This window comes from Sebastes fasciatus, chromosome 21, assembly GCF_043250625.1.
Source record: "Sebastes fasciatus isolate fSebFas1 chromosome 21, fSebFas1.pri, whole genome shotgun sequence".
Classification (NCBI taxonomy): domain Eukaryota; kingdom Metazoa; phylum Chordata; class Actinopteri; order Perciformes; family Sebastidae; genus Sebastes; species Sebastes fasciatus.
This window is the reverse complement of record NC_133815.1, coordinates 21,377,818-21,396,166: the sequence shown is the minus strand read 5'-3', so window position 1 is coordinate 21,396,166 and position 18,349 is coordinate 21,377,818. Positions and strand designations below refer to the sequence as shown.

General features: G+C 38.6%; 2 protein-coding genes and 1 long non-coding RNA gene across 12 annotated transcripts in view; 2 read left to right on the top strand and 1 right to left on the bottom strand.

Annotated features, from left to right (window-relative positions):
* The first annotated feature begins 194 nt into the window (after positions 1 to 194).
* rbbp8 (retinoblastoma binding protein 8) lies at positions 195 to 9,501 on the top strand. 10 transcript variants are annotated; one of them, XM_074622354.1, is made up of 19 exons: positions 195 to 354; positions 1,294 to 1,442; positions 1,583 to 1,625; positions 1,752 to 1,847; positions 1,930 to 2,021; positions 3,308 to 3,380; positions 3,735 to 3,916; positions 4,000 to 4,095; positions 4,925 to 4,998; positions 5,143 to 5,210; positions 5,454 to 5,745; positions 5,981 to 6,152; positions 6,312 to 6,400; positions 7,675 to 7,846; positions 7,968 to 8,120; positions 8,241 to 8,295; positions 8,449 to 8,536; positions 8,619 to 8,760; positions 8,915 to 9,501. In XM_074622354.1, exons 2-19 carry the CDS (start codon positions 1,343 to 1,345, stop codon positions 9,010 to 9,012), a joined length of 2,085 nt encoding a protein of 694 aa, XP_074478455.1. In that variant the 5' UTR covers positions 195 to 354; positions 1,294 to 1,342; the 3' UTR covers positions 9,013 to 9,501. The 10 variants fall into 10 exon arrangements, with proteins under 10 accessions (XP_074478455.1, XP_074478453.1, XP_074478463.1 ...); XM_074622352.1 differs by having other exon boundaries at positions 1,290 to 1,442; XM_074622362.1 differs by having other exon boundaries at positions 1,290 to 1,442; positions 6,312 to 6,410; positions 7,715 to 7,846.
* A 146-nt stretch (positions 9,502 to 9,647) lies between these two features.
* tmem241 (transmembrane protein 241) lies at positions 9,648 to 16,472 on the bottom strand. Its single transcript, XM_074622367.1, has 15 exons — positions 16,233 to 16,472; positions 15,463 to 15,509; positions 14,480 to 14,557; positions 14,295 to 14,376; positions 14,104 to 14,181; positions 13,860 to 13,885; positions 12,719 to 12,770; positions 12,562 to 12,610; positions 12,345 to 12,390; positions 11,622 to 11,657; positions 11,231 to 11,265; positions 11,029 to 11,098; positions 10,587 to 10,680; positions 9,977 to 10,041; positions 9,648 to 9,873 (listed from the first exon to the last, which is right to left on the bottom strand). The coding sequence occupies exons 1-15, from the start codon at positions 16,302 to 16,304 to the stop codon at positions 9,807 to 9,809; spliced, it is 897 nt and encodes a 298-aa protein (XP_074478468.1). The 5' UTR covers positions 16,305 to 16,472; the 3' UTR covers positions 9,648 to 9,806.
* Positions 14,966 to 18,349, top strand: part of LOC141759893 (uncharacterized) — a 488,172-nt gene continuing 484,788 nt past the window's right edge. Inside the window, exon 1 of the long non-coding RNA XR_012592223.1 lies at positions 14,966 to 15,374. This is a non-coding gene — a long non-coding RNA (uncharacterized LOC141759893). The remainder of the gene's footprint in view (positions 15,375 to 18,349) is intronic.

Genomic DNA, 18,349 nt, shown 5'->3' with positions numbered 1-18,349 from the left:
ATTTCCCTCTGGATCAATAAAGTATCTATCTATCTATCTCTATATCTATCTATCTATCTGTCTATCTGTCTGTCTGTCTGTCTGTCTGTCTGTCTGTCTGTCTATCTGTCTATCTATCTATCTATCTATCTATATCTATCTGTAATGTTAGGTTTGAACAGCAGGGGGCGTTGAAGACTCCAGAATAACAGCAGCAGAAGAAGAAGACTTCCCAGCATGCATTTCGGCGCGCGAATATTGATTTGTTTTGTAGTTACAAACATGGGAGTACATTGCACTAACTAACCTAGAAACACAACTAAACCAACTAAACCAGCCCCTATAACACTCTACATGTTTCTTGGACTCCTTCCTGTAAGTATTGTTCGTTTTAGAAAGGCGGCAGCCGAAGTTGTGGTGTAATTTAACGTTATCTAACGAGCGTTAGTGCTGTAAGGTTAGTTTGTTTACAGTCGGTTACGGTAGCTAACGTTAGCTAGTGAGCTATGAGTGGTACTTGTTTTTAATGTTCTCCATATATTCTAGTTAACGTAGGTTTATAATACAAAGAGGTAGAAACTGGGGATACCGAGGATGGTAAATAGGTATGAAGGATATTGGCTGAAATCGTGTTAATGTCCAATATAAACTGTTGTAATGTAGATTCAAGATTCACTTTATTGTCATGTCACTGAGTATTTGCATTCACAGAAGGAAACGAAATATTGTTTCTCCCAGCTCCCGTCAGTGCATTAAAAAGGATAGAATAAATAAGTATTAAAATTAACATACCTAAAAAAAAATTAAAAAAAATAAGTAAGTAAACGTTTCAGACACAATTTCACACAATTTGCAGTCGTGTTTGGCAGCAGAGAAAAGTGCATTTATGTCCTTAGTAAAGTGCTGTTTGCACTACTGTTCCAAAAATTGTCTTTGACAGCTGACTAGCTTTAAAAACTGTTTTTGTGTTAATGCTGGGGGGTTGGATGTGTATGTGTGTGTGTGTGGGGAGGGGACACAGTCCATTTACAAGCCTAACCTCTTGTGGGAAGAAGCTGTTCAGCATCCTGTTGGACCTGTGGCAGGATGTTGCTGTACTTCTTCCCAGACAGCAGGAGGGAGAACAGGCCGTGAGAAGGGTGGTGAGGGTCCTTGATGAATGTAGTTAACTAGCTGTATTGATAGGACTGAAATAAGGCTGAGCTTGTAGCATACTGTAGTAGTTAGTATTTAACATTGAGAGACCAACATGCTCGTACATTAAATCATGAATTAATACAGAAATATGTGATGAAGCTGTTTCTTTCCAGGTAGTGTCGGCAGGTGGAAGGAGGGCTGGCTGTGTTTCATCAGTGAATGGAGGATGAGCAGCCCAGGAGAGAGCAGCGGGACACCCAAACCAGCTGACCCCTTTGAAGATGTATGGAGGCAGCTCAGAGAGTGCCACCAGAATGCACTTCAAGGTAACTGACCCATGATGGTTTGTATGTGTAGACATGAAGTGAACTTCCTCAATGATTCATGAAGGTTATACTGAAGTCAGATACTTTTCCTTTGCATTGTGTTTCACACTCTTCAACACTGCATTTGTTGCTGTTTTTAGAACTGGAGGCAAAAGTGAACAAGTTGAAAAAGGCGCGCTATTTGTGAGTATATTGTGTCACTAACTTTTAAATATGATAATAACATGAGTATTTTTGACCCTGGCTTTAGAAACTCATTTGTGAATAGTTGAATATAGTCTACCTGTCATTGCATTTGTTTTTCCACAGAGATGCTCAGAGTCTTGAGGTGTTTCACATTCGCACCCAGCAGCAAAAGGAGCAAAACAAAACCCTGCAGGATACCATCTTTCGCCTGGAGGAAAGGTAACTTCCTCCACAACAGGTTAACTTTGTTAGAAACTATATGTAACAACAAAGACTAGCAACTTTGTTTCTCTGTTTCCAGGCTCTGTGCAGCAGAGTGTGATCAATGTGCCATCTTAGAGGAGAACCTAAAAAATAACCAGGATCAGAATGTGCGCCTCATCGCCAAACTGAGTGAGTTTACTCATTGTTTTTATTATTCCATTGTCGGATGGAGAAGGGATGAACTGCAGCTCAACACCCTTCCTGTTGTAAAAAAAGAAAGTTCTGCTTACACACTTAGTATGGCTGCTTGAAGCGCTTGGTATGGTGCTGGTCTGAAGCAGTATCAGGTAGAAACCAAAGGGACCTTTCACATCATTTACTTTCCCAACATCAGCCCTTGACTTCAAAAGACCAACATAAAAAGTAATGATCTTCACCTTTTTGTTTACTTCAGTAATGGGATGATAAACAAATAGGAATACTGAAGTAATATTTGAGGTGAAACCGAAAATCATAGATTCATATCCATGTCCACACCCCATATACTCAGAAGTCTGCTGCTGCTTCTCAAGCGACAGCGGGCACAACATGAAAACTTCATGAGATGTAAAGAAGTGTCTACCCTATAACATATTTAAAAAATGAAAAGAAGAAAAAAAAAAGATTTAAGGACAAAAAAAATCACCTAATTATTTATTTTGGACTAAAAGTATTGAAATTGTAACCTTGTTTGTAAGCTTTCCGATGATCAGAAAACTGTACTGTTATGTTTATTTTTGAAGAAGATATCTGCTTCTTTACTTTTAACATGTAGCCTATAAAGTTTTCTCAAGCTTGCATTTTTAGCCATGTTAGCAGCATCACTCCAGCGATGGCAATGACGGTTGGTCTACCAATTTGATCCAGACTGAAATACCTCAACAGCTATGAGATAAGACAATTCAGATCCCTATGACTTTGGTGATCCCCTGACTTTTCCTGTAGTGCCACCAGCAGGTTACACTTTTCACTTATCCTAAGAAATAGCTCAGCATATACTCCATGGATTGGCACAAAATTTTGGACAGACCTTCATGTTGCCCAAACAATGAGTCTTAATAACTGGTGATCTTGGTGAATTGGTTCAATAATTTTGTTTATGACCAAATTCCCATCCCCTTCCCATTCCCAAAAGACATTCCCTCCAGCCTTATTTGTACTTTGTTTTTAGTGCTAAGTAGTACATGTTAGTATGCTAGTACCTAAATAAAGCCTTACAGAGCTGCCAGTATGTCTGCAGATCCATGAACACAGTCTTCTTTGCATATAGACAAGCCTGTGTTCATGAGAATACATGGCATGTACTGCTGTATATTATGAGTTTATATTGACTATACCAGTGTACCACAAAATATGGCTACTAACATGTTGAAGAGCATATTGCTATTAATTGTGATGTAGCGTGTGTGAAACATTGTGTGACGTTTGTTCTCCAGAGAATGAAAGAAACAACCTTGAGGATGAAAACAGAAAACTACATGCTGAACTGCAAAAATTCAAGATGTCCCGGTAAGCTCTTTAGTGTGTTACAGTCATGTTTTGTCAAGCTGTTCTCTTTGACATAACTATTAAAATAAATTAAATACTTCGAATTTTCTATATTTTCTCATCTGTTTCTCTTTAAAAGCTGCCCAAGATAACTATAAATATTGTAGGTCTTGAAACCAAAACATACATCGTAGTGGTTTCACTTCTGCTTTGATTGCAAGTCAGGTTTCAAGTGTCCTCCATACACCTCTATGGAAGGACAGGTTTATAGCGCTAGTTTAGTGAGTTTCTAAGCTGTGGTGTTCTGCACTGGAATAAGCATTCACAGTCAAGTTTCAGTTCCCAGTTAAACATTGCAGGTGTTGTTTTTATCAGCTCAGAGCCCCAGCAGGCCTCATCCCCGGAGCAAGAAGACGGCATCATCCCAGACTCGCCAATCCTGCAAAGCTCGCTGCCTGTGTTAAACAAACTGAGGAAACGGAGAGATGTCGACAAAATGAAGCACGTTCGCTATGCAGAGACGCCTCTACCTCGGTTTAACTACTCGCTCTTCAGCGGTCAGTCGGCTTTAAACTAACTTTCAGACCTTTTCTGTTTTCTGAATGCATTAAGTCGTCTAACGTGTGTTCTCTTTTTAAAGTACTGGATAAAGAGCCTGTTGACGCTACAAAGAATCCTGGAAGAGCACAAGTGCTTGTACCCAACACATGTGAACTGGACTCATCCCAAACCTCAAGTATGACTGTACTCTTACTATATCAGCATTATTTTAGAATTGAGAAATATAAAAACAGGAAGACTACTTCTGGTTTCTAAGGTTGCTTTCACACCTGCAGTTCGGTTCATTTTGTCCAAGGGGGAAAAAATGCATTGTTGCATTTTAGTTCTGGTCCGGTTCCTGGTCACTCTGACTGTTTACAAACAAACCAAGAGGAACATGAAGTTATACACACTGACAGGTAACTCACTGATTGGACATTTTTGGCGATTGTCATCCTGCATCATCAGGACTCACGTGGGGAAACCAAATTCTGGTGACTGCCAAAAGTTTATTGGTCTTCACCAGGGTTCGATTAACAGCTTTCACACCACCCAAACAAACTGTACTAACTGAGCAAACGGACCTGAGTGCGTTTTAACCAAACCAAACAGGTTAGGTGTGAAAGCACCTTAAGAGAACAGGATCGGAAACCATATTTATTTCCTTCCATTAGAAGCTGTCTTTTACTTGAAGCCCTCAATGAGCGCTGGGTAATATTTATCTACACAAACACACCCATCATATCAGCCGAATTCACACAGTGGGGCTGCACAGAAAGAGGCGTCGCTGTAAATTCAACCTAAAGTGTCAGATTAAATCCTCTCTACTCAGAGGACTGATTAATGAAACCTCAAGTACAAACTGCTTCTTACGCAGTTTTTATAATAAAAAAATGACCTTGATTCCTTGACCATGATTTCTGGGAATTGAAGTTTTAAGAAGATTGAAAGTTTTCAGTTGCCATGTGCAAAGTTGCTGATTGTGAGATGTGTAAAGGTGTTGTTGGGTCTCTGTCTCGTTTCAGATGATGTGAATCTAAATCTGGAAGACGCCATAGCAGAAACCTGTGGCCTTGAACTTATTGACAAGCCTCACGTGGTAGGTAGGCTTCAGACTGGTGTAAAGTCTGTACGAAAGAGATTTTGTGTGAACTGAATAATTATATCTTAGCAACAGGAAGTCAGACTAATTTAGCTCTTTGGATTGTGTCTGTAATTAATATCTTTGTTATCTTTTTTTCAGAAAACTGCGCCAACTGCAGGCCAGAAGAGCAGCTCAAAATCTCCCTGGAAGTATGGTGCTGGTTTAAAGTGAGGATGACAACGATTGGGACATGTTAATTTGCTGTATATCATGACCGTATCATGAGTTGTAAATTCAGACTTTGGCATCTTTGGCTTGTCAAAAAAAAAATAAACGCTGGCAGACAGCAATGCATGCTGCTAACCCCCACCTCTCAACTTTAACGAATTGTATTGAATTTTGTTCTATATTCATGCAATCAAACAAAAAATATTCCAAAAACACAACCATATTTGTTTCCCTGTCTTCAGACCTTACCGTTCCTCCTCTTCATCCACGCTGCTCCACAGTCCAGACTCCACCACAGAAAGGTCCCCATCGCTTCTCCCGAGTGTCAAAAGGTTTTCAGAGGATGGCTCCGTTAACAAAGCAAAGCGTAAGAAGGAGGAAAGTGAGCCGGAGGTGCAAGAGGAGGACAAACGACGAACCCAGGAACTGGTGGACAAACATAAAGAAGGCAAACGCATACAACCTGAACTGATCAAACGAACCTCCACACCTTTAAGCAATCAAAGCTTTAAGAAGAGGCTGTCGGACGGCAAGGTTAGAGATGTGTCCAAAAGGCTTGTATGAATGTGTATCAGATTGCAAGACAAATTGCAACACTACTTTCAGACCAAATCCAGTGTCCTGGCTTTCATATAGCTACTTTATACTTTGCTCCACCATTTTTTAAAGATACTTCTTATATAGAAATGCATATCATTTCCTAACATTGTAATTAGGATAGAATAATTCCTCCATGTTTTTAAAATGTAATTTATTTAACATTTAACAGGTTCAGTCAGAACTAAATGGGACTTCCAACCAAGGCCCAAATGTGTCCTTTAAAAGTCCTGCTTTCAAGAAGCCAAATGTCAAAGGAGGAGCAAACAAGGACGGTGTTGGGAAGAAAGGAAACCCCCGGCAGGATCTGAATGCCTCACAGGACCAACATAAAGGAAAAGTTGGTGAGTTTTGTGTTCTGTTGCTGGCAGTGTGTTGTGTCTTACGGCCTTTGCAATGCACATCATTTTTTTCTGATTGTAGGCTGAATGTTGTACAATCTTAAAGTATTTCTTAATAATCAGTTGAATTGAATGTGACCATGTGAACTCTGCTTTCCACAGCTGAAAGGAGGATCAAAGTGGAGCCCATGTGGAGCATTGACCCTGCGCTCGCCATGTCCATGTACGACAGTGACTGCAGAGGAGACGAGGTACAGTCACGTGACCTGATATACACCAACAGTCGCCCTATATGTCAGAAGTACGGAAGCCCTGAGAGGCAAGGGAGAGTAAAAATATCGGGCGATCGATTTTCTAAGTCTGACCTAACGTGTTTTTTTTCTGCTGTGTTTATGACTTAAGAACAGGTGCCAGGATACTTTTTCTAAGGGCACTTTCACAAGCCATTGTCCTCTTGGCTAGTCAGAATCGGAGTGAAGTTTCACAGTGCACAAATTAAAGCGGACCAAATAAAAAGCTGAGGGGCGTGTACGAAGGAGCGGATTTATCTTTTTCATCTCGAGAGCTGCCACTTCTATGCAGAGAATCGCAGACTTTTATGCCGTCGAATTTGTTTCACTTTGACCCGGCATCGGGTCGACTGCGCACAAATCCCATCTCCTCCATTTCATGACTTTATATACGTCACTATTTTTGCGGACTTCATTTAGCATATTCTGCATGTTCTCTTCGGGCCAGATGTCAAGTAAACCAGTCCAGATCAGTCCTCTCCCACTCATGTTAACCTGTCGTTACCTGAGTCCATCTCAACAAATGCCCTCAAAGGTACCCTGCGTTTTGGTTCCCTTCGAAACAGTCCGAGACCACCTCTCACAAGCGGTCTCGGACTGGTTGTTTTGGTCCACAACTGCCCAAATGGACCGCACTAGAGTTCAATTAAAGCGTTCTTAATTGCTGGTTTTTCATTTATCTTTGAAAACAGTTGAAAAAAAATGTTTGGCAGATGAAAAAAAAAAAAGTTTGTCATTTTGGCAAAAAGAGGCTCAAGTGCACCACTACCCCATGTTCTAAACAGGACTAAAAGTGTCCATGTTTTCTTCCAGGATAGACAAATGAGTCTTACAACAACAAACACTCCTGACAAAAAAATATACACATCCTGGCAACAGTCTTTCCCCACCTGTGTCACAGCTGGAAAAAAAATTAGGAATTTATTTTGGATTATCTTGGCAAACATTTTTTTTTTTCACCTGTTAATTCTTTTTTCATTGCCTCTCAAAGCTTCCGTACAAAAGTGTTCATTTAGCAAATATTAGGCCAGTTGGAGAGCGTCTACCTGTGACCACTGATTGTGTTTGCTGTGATTTTCTGTGATTGACATACGTCATGATTTCTTTCAACTACTTATTAACATGAAACACATACAACAACAAAAACAAATCTTTGGGCATGTTCATATGGGTATATTGGATGGATGGTGTCTCTTGCACCAGGCTGTTTATCTGTATCTCTGTTTGTATTCTAGCCAAAGGAAGAAGAAGAAGAAGGAGAAGAAGAAGAAGAAGAAGAAGAAGAAGAAGAAGAAGAAGAAGAGGAGTGTCATGGAGAATTGGTAGATTCCGACCGCACTTGGGTCAGTCACAGTTTACTCCAGTGCCGGGGAGAAAATGCCCCAAACAGAAGGGACAGTGTGTCTGGTGAATATAAACCTCAGCTTTCAGATGAAATGCTTACTGGATTGTTAAGTTTGACACTGAGGTTATACACAAGCTGATGAGTCTTATCTGCACTGATTATATATCATATCTGCTTTTCTAGGACTAGCAGAGAAGGCAAATGACAGTTTGGATATGATGTTTGACGCAACTGCTTGCGGGGAGTACAAGTCTTTCAACAACTCACACTTGGGCCAGAGCCAGCCCTGTGGTGAAGATGATGACGATGATGATGATGAAGGAGAAGAGGACGATGGTAGGCTTTTAGATTTAGAGAAACTGTGTTTGTCATCATGTAATTTGACCAGTATTTCTGTGTTTGACATTGGAGGTCAGTTCTTAAATTTAACTTCATGTGCTTGTTTTAATCTGCAAGATCAACAAGATCCTCATGAAAACACTATGAGCCAAAGTAACAGGCACAAAGCACGGTAAGAAACACTCCCATCAGCCGTACAGTCAGCAGGTTCTGTTTGCTTTTTCGATGATCAATATCTTTTTATGCAGAAAAATCAAAAGATAGATTTCCAGTCTCACGGGCATCGTCAAGTTCCCACAATGTACATTTTCTCTCTTTGGATTAGACGTCCGGCATTTGCACACATGGCTGTGATTCGCAAGAAAGATGAGAGAAGAAAACTGAAGGGCACTACCTGCAAGGAATGTGAAATTGTAAGTATCGTGATCATAAAGCCAAGTAATGCTGACATGTTTTTTTCACTGATGCTATTTTAACGATGTTTATTTCCAACAGTATTACGCCGATCTACCAGAGGGGGAAAAGCAGAAAAAGTTGTCGGCCTGCTCGAGGCACCGGTTTCTGTATATTCCTCCCTGTACTCCTGAAAACTTCTGGGAAGTTGGATTCCCATCAACTCAAACATGCATCGATAGAGGTAATTCAACTTTTACTTTTTAGTTAAACCCCTCCATTATTAGCAGAATATTCCCCCTGCAAGAATCAATAAACTCATGTCATTCTTACATTCCATAATGACGTAAAACGCAATGAAAAATACATATAGATACTGAGATCTAATTTCCTCGTAGGTTATATCAAGGAAGACAAGAATCCCCAGGTGCGTACTCGGAGGAGACAACCATTCCATGCTTTATTCTCCCCGAAGCACAACCAGCAGGAGAGCTAAAAAAAAACGTGTCTTTTTCTCTGTTTGAATTTATAGAGAAGTTCTGTCTCTATAGACTGTTTGACTGGTTTGTGTTTAAAGGGGACATATCATGCTCATTTTCAGGTTCGTACTCGTATTTTGGGTTTCTACTAGAACATGTTTACATGCTGTACTGTTCAAGAAAACACATTTTTCTCACACTGTCTCTTTAAGACCCCCTCCCGAAAAAGCCCAGTCTGCTCTGATTGGCTTGCAAGAAATTTGAATTACCCTGCATGTGGCATTGGAAGGGGAGCCAAATCTGAAGGGCTTGTTGAATCACGTTTTCTGATCTAGACAGCCCACAAAAACTGACTGGGTTGTCTTATTTCACAGTTTGTGTGTTGGTAGGTACTCCAGATACCCAAATGTATGTGCAAGAACTAAAAAGAAAGTGAGTTTTTCATGATATGTCCCCGTTAAGATTTTCTACATAGTGTAAATAAAAATGACTATATGTCTATGGAGTGATGTCAATGACTCGAGTTATTTCAACAACAAAAAATCCACTTCGCTTTACCTCGTCAAATGCTGCAGCTCTTCATTCAGTGGGATTTAATAGGATCACAAATGTCACTGGGGTTTGCTAAAATTACAGCACACAGCAATCGCAATAGTTACACAATAGATCATTTTATTTGGTCGGCAGATTATCAGCGCACAGATGAGAAATTACAAAAATAATGTGCAAAAATAAAATACTTTTTCTTTCAAGAAAATAAATCTCTTTATGCAGTGCAAGTCGCGGGTTAATCCAGAGGGCTGCAATTATCTCATCCCGACTGAGAGTCTCTCTGAGAGTACAACAGCAGGGCCTCTCCAACGTGGCTGATGACCACACTGCAACCAAACAAGAGGAACACAAGTCGTAGAAATCATTAGTGGTTGGATATTAACCCATCTACACATTCCAGTACCTAAAGCAGGCAGGTGATGTGCTTACCAAGTAAGAGATGAAGTATTAATGTCCATGTTGAAAATAAACGGAGAGAGGGACATGGCAGTAATCTGGAAGGAAAGAGTAGCAAAATAATCTGTACTTCTGGTAATCATTTCACTAATTACAATTCACTCAGTCTTTTGATTGAGTGAATTATGATGCTGTGTGTTTCTTTGTGCACTAGGGGTGGAGATATATACCTGTATTGACATTGATAGCCGTGATATTTAAAAGTGAAATATTGATGTCATGTTAATAATATACACATAATAATATGTAAATAATCCAGTGCCTCTTAAATCATTTTATACACAGTTATGGTTACAGACTTTCTCCACCTCCATACAGTTGTATTTTGAGTGTAATTCATTTGCCAAAAAGGAGACAAAACGCACAATAAACAAAGTTAAAAGATGAATTTGACTGATCGCATTATTTTTATTATTTTCTATACATAATTGCGATGATATGGTTACTTGAATTCTTTTGGCCACGATAATCGTGTAGAGATAATCTGATATGGTGACAGCCCTTAAGTGCACCATGCTACTAATTCAACCATAAAATACTATTAAACCTAAATTAAAATGTCAATATGATGTATTATAATCACCTTAGACAAAAAAATCCAGACCCCCAAGTGCTCAAGAGGCAATCCAGTTTTTAGTTTGACTGTGGCCAGCAGCAACAAAAACCCCAGCAGTGCACTGTGAAATGAGACGGAGGTGAGTTAAACTGAAAACAGACAATAAAACACAAAAAGTAAGTTTGTTTAGAGGAAGCTTTCCCTGCTGGAGGAATTTCTAACTTTAAAAGGATAATGGCAGATAGAAATAGTTCGTCGACTTGTTGAAGCTGAAACACGCTACTAGGACTTTCTAACACAGATCTACTTATAACCATATATCTGTACAGTCTGGGCTCTGTCAGATGACATCTGACACCTAAAGCATGTTCTATTTTGACACTGTAATGTTTTCTATATTAGTGGTGCTTCTCACTTTAACCTAGAAGATTATTTGGCTCAGCCAATGTTCATGATGACAAACTCTCACCTGGCACAGCAACCGCAGTGAAATGTGTGGGACTGAAGAGAGGGGAACTCCATGGCACCCATGAGGTCACCTGTAAAGGGACAAAGATCTGTTTGTGAGCTATAAATGTAGATCGTAAAATCTGCATTGTGTAGTTGCAACGGTTATCGTAGCATTTACCAACATAAGTAATACGTAACATCTGCTCAGGGTCACTCATTACCTGTTGGGTGAGCGGCAATGGCCAGCAGCAGGACACTGTTATGTAAAGGCAGGAAAAGCTGAAATTAGTTACTGAAACTGCACTCTTATGATTGATTTTTATACAAAAACATGAATCATACTGTGTCACTACAGCCTCCTTCTAGAGCTCCAGGGAAGGCAATAAACATGAATGGACCATCTGTATGTTTCATCAAATTGTTTTGAGATGACAGTTTTGTAAACCTCGCTCTCAAATGAAAGAAGTAAATAATGAAATAAAAAAACAGCTATTGAGTAAGACATAAATGTTTAGATCATTTAATACATTGTAAAAACCTTCCATCCTTAAATGAAACTGACTTTTGCTTATTACGTATCTGATCCAGTTATTCAGAATTATGTATTCTTACCTGAACAAGTAGTTGATGCACTGTTGCTCAAGGTCACTACAATGAAAACATCACAAAAATAGTGTCTTCAGTGAATTGGTTTTAAGTTAAAGGGGAACTACGCCCATTTTCAAACTTCATACATGTTATTCCTACGGTCTAAGACAGTCCACAAAATATGAGTAAACATGAACAACTCTTTCCCAAATCCAAAAGCTAGAGCGCTAAAACTCAAACTTGTGATGTCATAGGGTATAAAGTGTGGAACTGCTCCATAGACAATGCGTTGATGTGATAGATGACATTGAGAGCACCCAGGGGAATGTTGTGAGTATAAAGGTACATTAGAATAAATAGAATAAAGCTCATTTGGGTATAAAAAAATAATACAAACATTCTGTGGGTCCACAAAATCAGTGTCCCAGTCGTTGTCTATGGAGCAGCTCCAGACATTATTACATCATAAGTTTGAGACTTTGGCTTTTGAGAGAGAGTAGCTCATGTTCACAAACATTGATTGAACTTTCCTAGACCATGGAAATAACATATTGGAATTCTTAATTTGGGTGGTGTTCCCCTTTTAAATGTGTAGAAAACAAGTCAGCAGAGTGGTTTAACAACTTTAAGATGAAAAGCGGCACCTTGTGTTAGATAAGGAACAGAGGCACAAACGAGACACACTTTCAAGCAAAGTGTCTGTGTGTTCTGCTATTATCCACAGTGTGTCGTTGTGCTTCCACTTACCTCAAATTACTGGATTTGTAGTGAACTTGAAACACCCTGTATGCACCTGAAAGATGACATGATATTCTTACACTCGGCCTCTACTGATTATTACGATTCTTTCATTTATCTGTGGTGTCCCTCAAGGCTTAAAACTCGGGCTGCTGTTCTTCCCTTAATGCAACTCCTGCGCTATTACAGTTCACAATGTAGCATCCGTGTATATTCTTAAACTTACCGACACAGAGCAGATGACAAACAGCCCACAGGTAACCACTGTAGTCAAACTGCAAAATAAGCAAACGTGTAAACATGAGTAGATTTATTCTTCCTCCCGAGTAGGAATTCTAGTTTTGTAATAAGAAAACCACCATTAGATGATAATGAATTATTACCTGAGGATCATGGACGGGGAGGTTGATGGCTGAGAACAGCATGAGGGCTATGCTACAAGAGGAAGAAGCACATTTAAAGATGCAGTCATGTAGTATGGAATATTTCATCTTTGGGGTTTGTATTTTTTATTATAATGACACAAGAAAAGTGCTTTATTGGTTTATCTTTCACCTTTATCAACATCACCACCATTATCATTACTATTAAAGCAAGGGTAGGCAGTTTATTTTTGGCATCGCAAAATTACATTTATAGCCTTTCAACATATTGCAATTCAGGTGCTCTGAGAGATAACTAGACTTCTGTACCTCCTCATGGCTCTGTTTTCAGGCTTTAAAAAGTCTAACCGGTTAAGGGAGACTTTGGCCAATCACAGGTCATTTCAGAGAGAGAGCGTTCCTATTGGCTGCAGATGCACATGCACGTCTCTCCCTTCAGATAGCGAAAGCCTGATTCCCTGCAAAGTAACCCCAAAAAGGAAGAAAGACTTATCAAAAAGAGTCAGACAATATTGGCGAAGCTTTTCAGAGATGGAGAGAAAATATTGCTAATAGTGAGCCTTCCACTCATGGCTGCGGCTGGCGCTGTGAGCTTACCTCACGGCTACAGTTGCTACGGCAGTAGGCCAGACTATTAGCAACACTATCTCTCCATCTCTGAAACGTTTCACTGATATTGCAGCTCGCTAGGGCCTCGAATCACAGTATGTCATCTCAAAGGGCTTTACAGGTCCACACGTTTGCAAAGAAAACAGGACGGTAGTTCTCATCTGGATCACAATTATGATCGAGATGAGGTTTGAAATGAATGACCAGTACTTCTCCTGGTTACTGTATGAAGCATGTGCATGTGCATATGAGCTGCAGGATGAGGGCCGTATTTTCAAATTCTGGCTTTTTTTTTTTTTTACTTTTCCAGAAAACTGCCAAAATTAAACTGCATCCCTCTGCTTTAAGCATCTATGCTCCTTTCATGGGAGAACTAAAATGTAGCATATTTCCTCGTGTTGTCCCATCTCCTGCAACCTTTGTGTACTTGCCATAAGAGAAACTGTCAACAAATGTTTACTGTTGCATTCCATCTTGATGCAACTTACTGTACTACTGCTCAGGTGAAGGAGAAAGGAGGAAAACCACAAACCTGATCACTTTCAGCCATTGCATCTTCTGTCGATAAGAGAGACCAAAGCACATTTCACAGAGTGAGATACAGGATAATACATGCAGACTTGTACAGTATAGTGTGTGTATCCAAGGTCATAAAGCTAGTGGTGGCTCAGCCTCCTTTCTGCTTCATTTCCCTCCATTTGCTTCCAATCAATAAGATGAGGGAGTGTTCAGCACATAATTGTAGATATTCACACACAGCAGCAGGCAGCACTTACCTCTCTATGGACGACCTTCAAGATTATGTAACTGACAACATGAGAGGAATTCTGAAGAGTGAAGAAAAAGGGAATGTCCTACAGAGAAAAAGAAAGAAGAATTTCAGAAATAAGGCGACAACCTACTAAATTATTTATAATAAGTGTAATTGAAAAGCCACTACGTCTAAGTGGTAGGTTGGATGACGTACTATGCGCGATAAGGCCCTGGAACCAGCGTATATGTTCCCCACAAACAGGAGGGAGCCTGGAAGCCAGGAGAGAGCTGCTGATCTGTAACAAAGCATATGAAACAAAGCTTTTAATAATGCATGTGCTTATTGGCAGCCGGCAAAAACACTCCAGCATGAATCTTATAATAGTTTATGAAAAGTACCTTGTGATGCGGCTCATTTCCACCCATCCAAACTTCCCAGAGAGTAGAAGCAGGACGGCCCCGATTAATGTCTGCCATCTAGAAATATGCATTATTTCATGTTAGTGAACATACACAACCGTTTTTTGCGGGTGTGAAGATTTAAATTCTTTAAGCATTTGTTTTAAATTACAAATTTTTAAGCTTTATGAACTGTACATGTATTTCTCTCAATACTTGGGATGGTCTTAAAGAAGAAGAAGAAGAAAGGCACTCAAAAAAACACCAACAACATTTTCCCCCAAAGCAACAGCCAACCATGACCTTCTAGAAATGTTATACAATAATAATATTAATCATAATAACACCACCTCATACAATAAAGTGGGAATAAGACAGACTAGAGGTTCATTAATCAGGTAAATTCATTTGTGATCACTGAACAGGCTTTCATGGTTCACAGTATAGAGCGGTGCATAATGGCTCTGGGTAACAACACAAAGGCTGCTTTGGCGTTATAAGAACATGTTGCCAATATGGTATTGGTACTGGTGGCCAGAATTGAGTTTGATTTTTTCTGAAATTCATTTTTTTAACTCTGTTATTTACACAGTATACACAGGCCCGAAATACACACACATGCACAAACAGGACCTACATGCATTAATGGAGAGACAGGCGCCCCGAGCAGTTGGGGGCTTGGTGCCTTGCTCAAGGGCACCTCGGCAGTGCCCAAGAGGCGATGGCATCTCTCCAGCGACCAGTTCACACTCAGTTCTTGGTCCATGCGGGGACTTGAACCCTCCGGTTCCCAAGCCAAGTCCCTATAGACTGAGCTACTGCCGCCTATAAAGGTCAACTATTGACCTTTAAGGCCGTTTAAGTGTCAATTTACATTATTTGTTCAGCATTTTAAGTGCCTACACACACACACACACCCTGTAATGACCATGAAAGGATAAAACATGATGTTCCACATAAAGTATTTACCTTCAGCTACTCACCCTTGAAATAAGGTCGGATAAGTGAATTTTAACACTGACAGGACAAACTGGAAAAAAAGAGAAATATATATTTTATTTTGTTTATTTATTTTGCACAATTTAAAACTATACAACATAACAAAAAAAAATAATTAATAATAATATACAGTGCGGGAAGAGGCAAAAAACCCACTGTGCTTATCTAAAGCCTCCACCCAGAGACAAGATTAATATAAAGAAATAATATGACTACATAATAGTGATAACAAACAATTAGGACAATATATATATATATATATAATAACAACAATAACAATACAGTAAATATATAATATAATTCAGGTCTTATCATAAGCAAACCAGTGTGGTAACTTTTACACCTTATCTTTCTGACACTAGGAGATGTTCCACCACTTGAACCAAACCCCTTTCACAATTCTGCCAATTCAGTTTGTCCACGAGTATCTGCAAAGGCACTTATCTGGTATAACACAACTCCGAGTGTATTATCATGGGTGGGATTCACTCTTCAATTCGGCATATTGTACTCTTTTTTTTTTACAACTTATTCATTTCCTGCAACTTTTTTCTACCAAAATAAGAGTTGAGCATTTGTTTTTAGTAGTTTCTTTGATGTGTTCATGCATGATTAGTTACAGCAAACGGATCTTGAATCATATGATAACTTCATGCTTTTTGCTGATGAGGAGGGTTACATTGCAATTTTCTGCAGTTTTCACAGTAATAAGTTACATGCTTTACACTGGTCAACCACATCCTCTCTCACTCACCTTATTAGTGAAATATGATACAACGAAAACGATACTAAAAGCGAGGCCAGTGATGTGTCTTCTCCACTGCATGTTGACCTGCAGACACTCTGCAGCAGGGACATGACTCCTAACACTACATAACACTAAAGTGAAGACATGATGTCGCCTGTTTCCAAGGTTTCAAACTATAGAGACATTTCAAGATCGGAAACTTCCCTCACTGTCTGCGAGAGGACACGTCAAGACGCTGGGAGGCAAAGATCGTCTATATGCGGGAGGATCGCTCACTGGCCCAAAAAATGTGCGTCACGCAGCTTCATACAGGCGTTTTCTCATGTTGTGCAGGGTAAAACAAGTATACCAATACTGCATGTATTGTGATATGTCGGTCATCTGCAGTTGGAAAGCATGGAAATATATACGAAATAAAAACAGAGCAAGTCCACTTTGTTATTGTATATAGTATGTCATTGCACACTTTAGACAAATTTAGGAAAACTTAATTAGAGTATATGTATGACTCAATAAGGAAGCTAGTTAATAATTAAGATAAGATAAGATAAGACAGAGTGAAACACAGGAGAGGTAAAGGTATACAACAATTATAAAAACAATAATAGAGATATAAAAGATACAGAGTGAATGGGTGAACATAGTGTGTACAGTCTGTCAATAAATACATGTATGTGCAATAAATAAATGTAATATGTACATATGTGCAGTCTATAAAGTGGTATATAGGATGTATAGTGTAAAGTAAGTGTAAAGTGCGCCAGTGGTTAGAGTCCAAGATGGTTGCAGATAGTGCATGTTTAAAGTTCTTAAGAGTCCTTAATTAATAATTGACTTATGGAGAAGGGATGGGATTAAATAAGTTTATACTTCTTCTCAGTCCTTTTCAAATATGTAAATCAAGGCATCAAGTGTTTGACAATTTATTTTTCTTATGCTTTTCATTGTATGTATATACTACTTGTTTCTGACTGTCCACTTGTTGGTATGATCAGTCTCTTTTTCTTTATTTATTCTTTATTTTTTTTTGTATTCTACATGTTCGAAATAAATGTTGAAATGAAATGAACACTTTGCTATTGTATGTTATTGTTATTTTCTGTTCATATTTTATATTTTCTGAGCTAGTTGTAGTAGTCTAGTATATCTATAGTGTATTCTAATATATTCTTTATATTTTGTGTATACTATAGATATTATCTCTAGTGTTGATATGTATATTTACTGTTCTGGTGCATTGCCTGGATAACCATCTATCTATCTATCTATCTATCTATCTATCTATCTATCTATCTATCTATCTATCTATCTATCTATCTATCTATCTATCTATCTATCTATCTATCTATCAATACAGAAAATTAGTTGCCAGCTAGATTCATAAATTTTAGCTACTTTGATAAATCGTTTAAGTATTTTTTCATGCAAATATGACGATTACTTTTATATAAATGTAAATGTTATAATAATAATCAACTTTTTTTGTATAGCACCTGTAATAGGCTACATAAAATGCAGCTAAAAGTGATTTACAAGTCAAAAAAGTAAAGCGCAGACAGTTTAAACAAGTTAAAGTATTATAATACATTTTAAAACAGGAAGAAAGTAAAATAACAAAAGCCTTTATAATAGTTATACATGTATTTGTATAATTTATTTGGGTTTTGAACTGTTGGCCGGACAAAGCAAGTCACTGTCAGACCATGACATGCTTACAAACATTTTCCACTATTTTCTGACATTTTATAGAATTCGTCATATTAATCCATAATGATAATACTCAATAGTTACAGCCCTAAGAGAAACTGTTGCTTGTGGGAAGTTAATCTTGTTAGAAGTAAAATAAATAAATAAAAAAGTCAGGATATCTCAGCCTCTGCTGCGTTGATTTTGACCATTTTTTTTTATCTGTCCCTTATGAGTCCCCCAACTTCACAGAAGTGCAATGCTAAATAACTTGTGATATAATTAATAAGACATAATTTTGCACACATAAAAAAATGAATAAATAAATGCATTAAATGGGAAAAAATTAGACACTTGGCTTAAAAACATGTAACATCCTCTAGATGAAAATATGTCTGGGTATTTAGACAGTCACTCAATACACTACTACACCCATC